Below are 12,978 nucleotides of genomic sequence, written 5' to 3' on the forward strand. Positions count from 1 at the left end.
GAGAGATATGTAATTCTTGAGAACGTCGAGAAATTGATGTTGATGGATCATTCACGATACTCTCAACGTATGGAGGCATTTTTTTTTTTTTTTTTACTAGATTGTAAATTGCTTGTTCACTTGTTCACTGTGACAGTTGAAAGCACCGAAAGATTCACGAATTTTTCTGGAACGTTTATTTTCATAATAAGTTTTTATGACCAGAACACGTTGATCTTGTGACAATCATGCCATCATCAAACTTGTAATACTTCTTAAGGCATATGCAGTTTCATCTGAAGAAAAATCTCGTTCATTAGTTACGAGCATTTAAAATGCTAAAGTGCATTTTAGACGACTCTATATTTTAATACATTCCAAATTTCAAAACACTATATAATGCATCAATGTTGTAGTTGTACAATATATAATCCAGTACTTATTTATCAAACCTCATGTACACAGTTCTTCCAGGAAATTTGTCCATTCATGTGTTTGGAATCGAAATGCGAAAACCCGGTTTTCATAAAAACTGGAAACCGGTTTCTAGAAAACCGAAAAACCGACATTTTGGTTTTCTCCAAATGTGGTTCGGTTTTCACCGAAACCATTTTCGGTTTTTTCACCGAAACCGGTTTCGATTTGCTAAAAAACGGTTCGGTTTTCTAAAACAAAACAGTTCCGTTTCTCACCAGAGTAGTTTCGTTGTTCTCCGAAAATCGGATCTGTTTACAACAAAAGCAGTTTTGTTTTTAAACGTATTGGTTTTTAAGCATATCGGCTTCGGTTTGTGTCCACCACTACATAAAACTATTTCTGTGGAAGTAGAATCGGTTTCCGGAAAAAATGAAACACACTTCTGGTCAGTAATAGAACCAGTTTTGGAAAATACAGTTGCATTACTTTGTATTTAATTTTATCACCTGCACAAATTTGTTGTTAAACATGTGTTTTCATGCAAAGTAATGAATTTTACGTGTAAATCTTGCAAAATATAGTGCACCAAAACTACATCACCGCCTAGAGTCCTTTCAAGTAATTCTATTTTCTTTCGTCCACGTCGCGGGCCGGATAGAGCATTTTAGAAGGCTGAATCAGGCCTATGGGAAGTAGTTTGCACGTCAACCCTCTGAGAAGCAAGAATGTAAACCGTCTATTTGTTGCATGCATGTATCGTCCGGATGTTGGTTTTGGTGTCGTCATGGCGAGTGGTAGTGAGAAAGTGAATTTAATGAACATATTATAAGTTAAATAAGAGTTAGTGGTGCAATTTCATCACTTGTGCAGAAAAAACTGAACAGTTTGGTGAGATCTGTCCACATTTCTTGTAAATGTGGTTCTTTTAATCGACTTATGCTTGTTAGTTGTTATATTTAGGTGTTGTTATAAGTTAGGCCTAATTTTATTGATATCAATTTCTAAGTATATGAACAATTGTTCTTCATTAGAATTTATTGCAAACACAAATGGCACCTTGCCATCAACGATACAGTTAAATACAGGTAATAATTCTAACTCTCCTGAAATCATGGACATTTCTAACGAGGTTGAAATCTCAAATAATGACACTCTACCTCAGCAGGATTCGGAAACGGTACTTATGGATAACGTAAATAAAGGTAATTCTAAGGACATTCCTCTATATTCAAAACATCAAGATTATGAGGTTAATCTCTATGGTAATCATCACTCTGCACCGTTCTTTGTATTTTTAAAAGGTAACAACATGGAAATAGGAAAAAAGCACATCATGACAATAAGCAGGAAACTTTACTTAGCAGAAATTTCTGGTATCACTAAAATACAACCAATAGGTAGAAACCTCCTCAAAATCTCATTTAACACAGCTATTGAGGCAAATCAATTTTTAACTCATCCTATTCATAAAATGCAAGACTGGTCATCATTTATACCAAATCATGCCTTGTATTCCACGGGAGTAATCAAAGATGTGGACATAGACATATCCACAGAAGATTTATTGCAAGATCTCGACTCTGAAATACCGATAACATCGGCGAGACGAATTCTTCGTAAAGGGGAAAATGACACAAGAATTCCTACTAAAACAATTATACTCACTTTCAATTCTAGACAGTTACCAGCAGAAGTCAATCTTTATTTTCTCAAACTTCCAGTAGAACCATATATACCGGCAATAAGACAATGCCTAGGCTGTTTAAAATATGGTCATACGATACGTTCGTGTAAAGCTAGGGTCCAATTATGCATAAATTGTGGCCAAAATCATACATCGAATGAATGCACCAACTCCCTACAATGTTACCATTGTAAATCGAATCATAAAGCAAATTTTGATCAATGTCCGGAACGACTCCGACAGAAAAGAATTGTACAATTAATGGCTAATTTACATATATCTTTTAATGAAGCAAGTACCTTAACAACTCTTCCAAAACAAACTCATACTTCTACAAGTGTCATGTCACCTCATACACTTTATAGTGAAATGCTAAGACAATCTGTTGTTGACAATGCATCTTCATCGCCAAACAAAGGAATTACAAATCATTCATCTGCTTCTTCTACCGGCTCCGAAAATCATATTCATCCAAATTTTGACCCCTCCTCTACTACTTCAGCACCGCCGGAAAAAAGACGGAAAGGCACTAATAATGAACAATTTCCGCATTCTCAATCTAATTTAAATAGTAAAAGAAGTCACTTGCTCCCTGCAACGGTGCCTTCTACCTCTAATCTTCCATCTTACCATTTTCCACCCTTGAAGCATAATTCATCAAAATTTATATCTGATAACAAAAGTTCCCTTCGCATAAAAGGTAAAACACCTTTTCGCAATCTACACGTACAAACTAATCCGACTGAAGCTGTACACTCTGTTGACAATACCAATGTCGGTATTAATACTTCGGAATCTTCATCTGGCACAATTAATAAACGTCAAAATCATAGCACTCTTACTGAAACGGAACAACGTGCTCAGTTTGAGAATCGGGAATTATCTCGTCTTAATGATATTCTCAACAATCAAATAAAAGCTATTAAACAACTTCTAACCACAGCCTCTCTTAGTTTTACTAATGAACCTAATCCTAAAATATTGGATAATTTAATACAACAAGTTACTAGTATACTCAACTCTAAATAATTTCTTAATGGCTTTACAATATTTTGAAAATATATTACTTCTTCAGTGGAATATGCAAAGTGCAAAAGGAAAGGGTTATGCATTAAATCATCTCATAAATTTATTTCACCCACATTTATTAATGTTACAAGAGACCTGGTCTAAACCTCATTTTATGCTACGTATTAAAAACTACCGGATCATTGAACAACTTCGTGAAGATGGGTATGGAGGTATTGCCATAGGTATCCGTCATGATATATCCTATACTGAAATTCCAATACATTTAACTCATAAACCTCATACCGTCCAAGTTTTAGGACTACAAGTACAAAATTTTAATTTTGCCAATATTTATATTCCTTCTTCGGATACTGTTCAGCTAGATTTCTGGCAAGAACTATTTCATAATAATAATTTTGATGTCATAACTGGTGACACCAATACCCAAGGAATATGGTGGGGTGGAGTCCGTACTAACACAGCTGGACGACAATTAATCAAAGCTTTATCAACAAGTGATTATCTTCTTCTAAACGATGGTACACCTACTCGCATTTCGTATAATTTAGCTAGTGCTCCAGATATTTCACTCATTAAAACAACTCATTACATTCATTCCTCATGGCATGTTTTTTACGACGCCCTAGGAAGTGACCATTTTCCCACTTTAACGGAAATATCAAATTGTAAACTACCTTGTACTGAAATTAATCACATGTCTCTTTTCAAATCGAAATTATCTTATATTACCACAGCTGTACATTGGTGTTCATATGGCGAGTTTATTACTTCTTATTTTCAAAACAATCAGTTGGTTTTCAATTCCCTTTTAGACAAACAGAAAGCAGCAAGAAATTTTGATAGTCTCCTTAAAATGGCAGTTTGTCATTCCAAACTTCAGTCAACAAATTCTTCTAAATTATTGCCTATTCGCCGTCCTCTAACTAAACCTCCTTGGTGGACATTAGAATGCCAACAATGCATTAACCTCAGACAAAGAGCCTGGAAAACTTTTCTGCACACCAAAGAAAAAGTTCATTTTATAGAATATAAAAAAGCGAATGCACTTACTAAAAGAATACTTCGTCAAACACAACGTCAACATTGGCAAGAATTCTGCAACAACCTTTCTTATCAAACTCCTAAAACTAAAATCTGGAAATTTATCAAACACTGTAAAAAACAATCTATTTCATCTGCACCAAATAAAATACAGCTCTCAGGAAATGCTTGGATCGAAGAATTTCATCAACAATTGACACCGCCTTCTGTGAATAATAATCGCCTCGATTTAATAACATATCTTTCTTCTCGCTCACACTCTACATTAGAACAGCCGTTTACAATGGAGGAACTGATTTCAGTTCTAAAATCATTAAAAGCAGACACAACCCCAGGTCTGGATGGAATTCATTTTAAACATTTAACATCTCTTCCTCCCGAGGGAATTGCAGCATTGTTGGAATTATACAATATAGTTTGGAAAACTTCACAAATACCGACCATGTGGAAACAAGTTTTGATTACTCCTATTAAAAAACATAATAAACCCATTGGCAAAGCGACTAGTTACAGACCGATAGCATTACTATCATGCTATTTAAAAACACTAGAGCAGCTGATCCTCACCCGCTTACAATGGTATCTGGAACACAACCAGCTCTTACCCTCCAATATGACTGGTTTTAGAAAACATATATCAACAATAGATGCTATCAGCCCACTTATATTAGACATATGGACTACTTTCCAACATCGTCAATATCTTATGGCTGTAAGTATAGATCTTCAACAAGCATACGATTTAGTACAACTAGATATATTGATTAAAAAAATGGCACATCTAAACATTCCGGCCTCATATATCCGATTTGTGCACAATGTTCTTATAAATAGACAAATATATATTAAAATGAACAAAACATATAGTACCTCTAGACAAACTTCTCTTGGCCTTTTACAAGGCAGCAAACTCAGTCCTACTCTATTTAATATTTATATGGTGGACTTACTTCAAGCTCTCACAGGAATTGTTTCTGCGTATCTATATGCGGATGACCTACTTGTTTACGTAATCACTGATAATCTGCATAGTGGACGAAAAAAGCTGGAGCATACGTTGGGAAAAATTTCAGACTGGTGTCAGGAAAATGGTTTACTAATTAATTGGACCAAAACAAAATATATTGTTTTCACCAGAAAAAAAACTAATAATTTTCCACCTCTACGATTTTCAAATTTTAAACTACAAAGTACAACATGTATCAAATATTTAGGATTATATCTTGACTATAGATTAACTTGGAAAACTCACCTTACTCAAGTTCTACAAGAATGCAAGAAAGTACAGGACATTCTTCGCAGCTTAAGTTCCAAAAAATGGGGCATTCATCCACACACATTATATACCATTTTTCAACAATGTATTGAAGCTAAGATTCTCTACGGAAGTATTATTTACTCCATTACAGCACCTCAGTTCTATATAGCTCTAGCAAAACTGCAGCATTCCACATTAAAAATCATACTTGCACAGCCTCAATTCTGTCCAAACAATGTTATCTTGGAAGAAACAAGTACGCTTCCTTTTCCTATAAAAATGTTCAAATTGGCATGTAAATATCTTTTACTCAGACTCACTATTACTAATTCTCCGCTCTTCAAAAAATTGGACAAATTAGAAGTACAGAATAAACATAACAAGCTACCATATGGCTCCAAATTACCATGGCTCTATAAAGCTTTTCTATTTTTAAAAATCTTGCATTCGAAAATTATCAAGCTTCCGAATCTACCATGCTTCAGTTTTGCATATGAAACCAATACGACTACGATCAAACCTATTTTTCCACCTTATGTTGATACTAAGAATAAACAGCTCTCTCAAAACTTAAATAAAAATATCTGGTATAGTGTTATAGATCGGTTTTCATCGAATATTGTTTTTCTATACACAGATGCATCAAAAGTTGAACATAAACCTGTTGGTGTAGCAGTTTTTATTCCTGAATTAAAAATTACTAATCAACTGAAACTTCCAGTTTCAACAACCATTTTCGAGGGCGAAGCCTTCGGTATAAGGCATGCATTATTACTGATACAACGTCATAATATCCAGCACGCATGTATTTGTACGGATTCTTATAGTGTGTTGAAGGCACTTTCTTCTATTCATTGGAATATCAAATCTACTTGGACTTTACTTAACATCAAATCTATTTATCGCAAATTACTATCCAAGGGTCATACAATAGAATTCATTCACGTCCTCAGTCATATAAACATAAAATCAAATGAAATCGTTGATAACCTATCTAAAAAAGCAAGAGACTCAGGAATTATCGCCAATATCAAACTTTCCCCTTTAAATTTTAAATATTATATTGATAAGATGATTTCTGAACAATCAGATATATGGAAAAACAAAAACCGAACAGGTCCTGGAACTTATTATTGGGAAATTAATCCTGTTCGCTCTAATAAGTGGAATGACCTGCGTTCTTGGTCTAGATCCAAAATTATTCTATATTATAGACTAAGGTTCAATACAGCAATCACACCTTACCTCTTGTACAAAATTCGCAAGAACACTTCACCTTTATGTTGGTGTAATGAACAAGTAGGCACTTTGGATCATCTTCTCTTTCACTGCTCTCTATTATCTAAACATAGGACAATAGTGATGAAAGTTTTACATCAACGCTATGGCTATGGCCCATTCTCAATTAAACAACTTTTGACATTAAATGATTTAGATATTTTACACTACATCATTACCTTTCTTCAAGATAATGGTCTTGCACTCTGAAAAATTGTAGTATGCTAATCCGGAATATAATAGTAAATATTATAATTCAACATATAAATGTTTAAGCATCTTTTCTTCCGGTGAAAAAAAAAAAAAAAAAAAAATGGATTAATTACACTGTACAAAGACTTATATTCTTACAAACATAATAGCAGAATTTTATTAACAAACTGAACCGTTACTCAAACTTATTCTCTCAATTTCACCGGAAAAGGCCTAATAACACACCTTGCAACTAACAAGCATAATTTTACATCGTTTTCTATATTAAGGACGTGGGTGAAACAGACTTAAGTCTGCACTCTTCAATTTTTAACACCTACTGTTAGGTGAAGTGGAAGTGGAAGTGTATCGTCCGGTCTTCTGTTTTGTAAACATTTGGTTCATCTTAGGTGATTTCATAGACCACAAGGACATATTAAGGACAAAACAATTCGATTATTTGGATACCATATATAATATTAATTAGGAACAACCAGATGTAATTGAAAATGATAACGTGAAAACTAAGAGTACCAAGCTGAGTTGCAACATATGGAAAGCAGGATAATTTTGTTCAGTGAGTTCAGCACGTATCGTGAAAGGCTGAAAGCAAGCTTTCTACAAGACTGCGTGAATGTAAATTGTTCTAAAGGAGATGGCAGCTAAGGGAAAAGGCTCGCAGTTGGGTAAAAATGCAGTTCAAAAGGAGGAGATTATTCAGGCGGTGGTTATAGCGGATAGCTTCAATGTCAGATTTGCTCCTGTTACGGTTACAAAGCCCCGTGTAAGTTGCTTTTTGGGTATATGTTAAGAATGTAAGCGTACTGTTTTACTATACGGATCCATAGTATAAGTAATAAAAGTAACAGTAGTAGTAGGAACGGGTTGGAAGCCCCGCAGGGATTCGTTGGGTTCTGTTCCCGACATAAAATTGGCAAATAAAGACTTCTCCAAATTTTTCCGTACATGTTACAATCAGTGGATCCGTATAGTAAAAATGCACGAATGTAAGTAATGCCAAGATTTGGAATAATTTAATGAGGGAAAGTTGAAGGGACTTCTTTACGCAGGTGCCATATTTCACACTAAATTTGAATACGACAATGTTCGGGTAAATTTTAACTGTCCAGTGCCTGTGTCAGTTGCTATTCTTATGCAGGCACGACAAATTCTAACAAAATAGGCAGGCACGGCTATTCTTATGCAGGCACGACAAATTCCAAACTTCCCTAATCCAACCCGACATCTCTAAACTCTTTTAAGGAGCCGTGTTGGCTTAATGATAGAGCTCACATTGCATCGGGTCCGTGGTTCGATGTCAGTCCGCGCCAACTAAGTATTGTGGTAGACAAACTCTGCGCGAGTTTCGCGGTTCTCCCGTTTCCAACATTTCATATAGCTCATCATCACCGTCTCTCTTAGCATCGGTACATATACGTGGAACGTTAAACTATAAGAAAGGAAGAAAGAAAGAAACCGTCTTACTTATGGATGAGTAACTGAAATATAAAGTTTATCCTAATGTTTTATAAGGAATGAAGAATCAATATTACGCAGGAGATAGTATGGTATATTCATTGCTGTTACTATTAATGGTGATGTAGAGGTGATAAAATTTAAATGCCATAATAGAAAGCTCAGCAGCCGTAATGACTGAAATTGTACCTAGACAATTATGATTACGCCCAGATTCCATGCGGCTCGAGTTGGGCGCACTACTGGAAGTAATTATTGAAAAATTACAATTCTTTCACTGATTTCCTTATTATAGTCCTCAAAAAAATTTACACTGGGCGGTATTACATTACCTTATTTAGCATGGATGAAATTCAATGGGGTCACCAGAAGTAATATTTGAAAAATTACAATTATTTTATGATTAGCGTATTAATACAGCATCCGCATGTCTAGCATAACTATAGTGCCGAAACAAGCAAGCCCGTGTTAAGTGTCCACTATAAATTACGAATACTATCTATCCGACCTCAGTGCAGGGCAAAGCTAGTGGGTCTGCGCAGTAGTAGGGGTGTATTCCGAGGGAGCAGGTGCGTCAGCGACTTTTTTTTATATGCGTAAGCGAGGATAGTAAAAACACATGGGTTTTCGTAATGTTACGAGTGCATTACTCAAGCAAACGATTCTACCAAATTTTGACACATTTCTTACATTTTCAGGTTAGGTTAGAGCTTTGTATTTCCTTTAGCAAAACATGCACTAAATGAGGAGGTCCATTACTACTTGCAGATTGACTTCAGGAGGGCTCAGATAGATAGAGTGTGGACATATGGCATAAAAACAAGTGCATAAAACGAATCAACTTGTGCTAGGTGGCCACTAAAAAGTACGAATGCTATCTAACCGAGTCAGGGGAGGAGGGCCCGAGCGGTTGTGAGGGGGTGCGTCGGTAGTGAGCAGCGCGTTAGCGGCGGAAGTATACGCATAAACGAGGGTACTGGAAAGTTACACATACAATACTTTCACTATCACTCAAAATTCATTTTAATATGCTGTGCACCGACAGTAATTACTTATATTCACACTCATTCCTTCACGAAATATGTTTCACATCGTATTTTAGCTTTAAATTTTCTATGTGGTAGAACCGTATGCTTGAGTGAACCTTTTACTCCACCGATGGGAATTCTCTGTCACTACCAGCTTGTCAAATTTGATGAGTTCTGTCTCGTGAACTTTGACAATTCGAAAACCGTGACAAAAAGTTTGGGAGAGTGTGTAAAGCTCTAGGAATTAATGCGTGAAATATCTGTTCCAAGAATTAATTGAGTTTTCTTGAAATACTGTCTTGACTGATAAATGTAAAACGCATTCCAGTAAAATGTGCCATTGCCATCGAAAAGCTACCGAGGTAAAGAATTGTATTATCATGTGGATGCTGCAGATTTGCTGGCTGTCAACCTCTTGACTTGATACCAACTCTATTATTACAAGGCCCCTTCCCATGAGCTGTTGCAGCAAAATGCCATTCAGCTCCTATGACAAAATCAACTTTATTTAAACAAACTGAACTCGAAGAAAAGTTAAATACTTTTCAAAACATCTTTGCAAAATTTACTACGTTAGCTTTTTACAAAAGTCTAGAAAACCCTTATTGTTCTCTTCTTTTTTCGGAGGAAAATCAGTAACCATTTTTCGATTTGATATATATGATAATTTTTGCATAATTGTTTTTTCTTTTATTAAACTCTCATTTTTTTTTTTCCGTAGAGTCCTTTCTGTATTTTTTTCTTTAATTTTTCTTAGTTCTGGAAGTGATGTATACTTTTAGCACCGAAACTAAATGAGACGAAACCCAGCAAGTGAGTTTTTTTTTTTTTTTTTTTTTTTTTTTTTTTTTCAAAGCAGATATGCCATTGAGTATCGGTCTGACTTCTAGCTTAAAAGTCATACCATGGGATGTTAAATTATAGATTTATTTTTTCCAGTGCGTACCAAACCTGGGACCATGTCCGTCATCCACTTGGCCGCGAAGGAACGTATAGGCCTAAGTAATTGTTGAAAATAGCAAGATTCGGTATTACTTTGATACTGATTTGAATATTTCTTATAGTATTTTTTTTTTTTTTTTTTTAAACAGGTTCTTCTGCCTCTGGTGAATACACCTTTACTTGACTACACTTTGGAATGCTTGGGAACGTCAGGGGTTCAAGAAACCCTGTTATTCTGCTGCTCTCATGCTGATCAAATCAAGGAACATGTTAAGTACGTTCTTAAATTATATGATTTATAAAAGTAGTCATATATATGTATGTTAATTAAGTCTATATTTATTTGGTGGTTTAATTTCAAAGACATAAATGATCCAGAAGTACGGTCTTATTTGCAGTTATTTATAGTTATAAAATAAAATCAAAACGATAAAATGAAGAGTCAAGGATACATTGTTGGCTAATATAAGATTATTTCGATGGTAATACTATGAGTCATTAATATGATTGGCTTGGCACGACTTTTTTATAAATAGTTGTAATAAGTTATTTTTTGCTTTCAAGCACTCTTGTTTTTAGTGATAATATTATTATTATTATTAATATTATTATTAATATTATTATTATTATTATTATTATTATTATTATAATAATATTTGGTCTTTCAGTGCCTTTTTTGAAGTCGATTTATATTTTTTAAAATTATTTTTTTCGATTTGTAGTGTGTTTTTGAAGTCAGTTGCATTTCTTCTAGGATTTTTAAAATTATTTTTTTCATTTTTCCGTTACCCAGTAGTTTAGTTAGATACCTAAACTAAAGATAATTGCACGTGTACATTTCATTTTCATGGGTGTTACCATTTTTATGTGTATACAAAATGGTCAATTGTTTGATTCTTGGTGCAAAAGAACTGAGAGAGAAGACAGAAATGTACCATTCAGTGAATTTCCTTATGATGTAAAATTAAAGAACGAATGATTAAAAGCCATTTCGTAACACCGGTCCTGGGATTTGTCATAATGAACACTGCCAACCATCTGAACGTAGTATAGTTTGCATCAGGCATTTTTGACAAGATCATAAAACAAATTGGAAAAGTCAATTACTTTTAAAAAAAGTGAAAATTATATATATATATATATATATATATATAGTTAGATGCATGAGAGAACTAAGTCCCCTAGAAAGCCTTTGAAAAGAAATGTCACGCGAAAAAAAAAAACTAAAATTAACTCCTCTTTCGTTATTAATAATTCAAATCAAGTGAATAATTGAACGATTCAAAATCCGAATGAGTCCAGACATATATCAGTGCTACAGCCATTAAAAAAAGCATTGGTGATTCTTGCATAAAAAAAAAAAAAAGCTTCCTTTCAAACGCGGTAATCGTAAACTAACAAACAGAGTAAGGGTATTAAAAATTACAATTGAAGCTCTGAAGAGAAAGTGTGATTTATGTACTAATGACTATTGAAAGCTATTCCAACTTAAAATCTGAGACAGAGAAATGTAAAGTAATATAGAACAACTACAGTCATTCGGTCATGTTAATACATGCGGAGTAATTTTAGTATTGGGCACTGTGTGTTATTCTAGAGCAAGTCCCTGGTACAACTGCTTATTATTCTTAGCAGATCGACTACTAAAAGCTACACAGAGATTCGTTCGAAACAAAACTCTGTGGTCCTCATATCGCAGCAACTATTAGATTTACGAAAATCTTAAGCGATTAACAGTCAATAAGATCATTAATTGTTGATATGACTATTCGACCACAATTACAATATCTGAGATCTAACGATTCTGTATTGGAAAAAGATTTTTTTTTTTTTAATACAAAAATGCTGCTACAAACGAGTTGTACTGTGTTTTCAAAGAAATTCTCAGGCCATATTATAAGTAATTATTGTTGAAAGAACAATGAACAGTAAAAGTATATCAATTGTAATCATCGTAAGAAACTACTGCCAAGAAAAGTTCTCGAAGTATGAAATTAAGTAATGTATAGGGTAGATGTTAAAGTTTATATTAAAATGACCAAGTGTTTATGAATTATAATGTAGTACATGGAGAAAAAAAAATGTATGGATGAGAAAACAACATAGGAGTTCTTATTTGTACTACTGTAAGGTTTTCTTGTGCTTTTGCTAATTTTTACACGCACTTTGTATTATAACTGTTTCGTAAAGATTATTTAAATTTTTAAAAGACAGTCGAGAAAATAAAAATTGAATTCGTCCCTTTACTGCGTCACAATATATGAAGGAATGCTTACTCTGTGATCTTAAATCAGCGCACCATGCAGTAACTAGGCGCGGACACGTACCTATATGGGGAAAGGGAAAAATGAGCAAATGTTTTTAAAATATGTAGGTCTAGGTTGGGGCATGTAAGTTTTGAACAATAATATCGCACCACTGATCCCCTTAAGAGTAATAGAAAAAGCCTGTCAAAAGATTCAACACATGTAATTGGTGGTATTATTCATTTGTGAACGAAAAACTGTTTCTAGTTTGTAATCTTTATTTCTTTTTCCATAATAATAATAATAAGGTAAAATTTCCGGTCTGCTTAACTCACTTTCCTTCCCTTCCTGAACTCCTGTAGTTTAAGCACATACACCAATTGTCCACTTTTCTGGATGGATTAA

The 12,978-nt window shown here is 34.2% G+C and overlaps 1 protein-coding gene across 4 annotated transcripts in view; it reads left to right on the top strand.

Moving 5' to 3' along the window:
- The first annotated feature begins 1,140 nt into the window (after positions 1–1,140).
- Positions 1,141–12,978, top strand: part of eIF2Bepsilon (eukaryotic translation initiation factor 2B subunit epsilon) — a 57,954-nt gene continuing 46,116 nt past the window's right edge. Inside the window, exons 1-3 of one of the 4 annotated variants that reach the window (XM_081751353.1) lie at positions 1,141–1,284; positions 7,172–7,665; positions 10,477–10,601. In XM_081751353.1, coding sequence (XP_081607479.1) covers positions 7,537–7,665; positions 10,477–10,601 — 254 coding nt within the window. In that variant the 5' untranslated portion in view covers positions 1,141–1,284; positions 7,172–7,536. Of the gene's footprint in view, positions 1,339–7,171; positions 7,666–10,476; positions 10,602–12,978 lie in introns of all 4 variants that reach the window. The other 3 variants (XM_081751352.1, XM_081751354.1, XM_081751355.1) reach the window with 3 other exon arrangements.

Source organism: Thermobia domestica, chromosome 3, assembly GCF_964235325.1.
Source record: "Thermobia domestica chromosome 3, izTheDome1.hap1.1, whole genome shotgun sequence".
NCBI classification, from domain to species: domain Eukaryota; kingdom Metazoa; phylum Arthropoda; class Insecta; order Zygentoma; family Lepismatidae; genus Thermobia; species Thermobia domestica.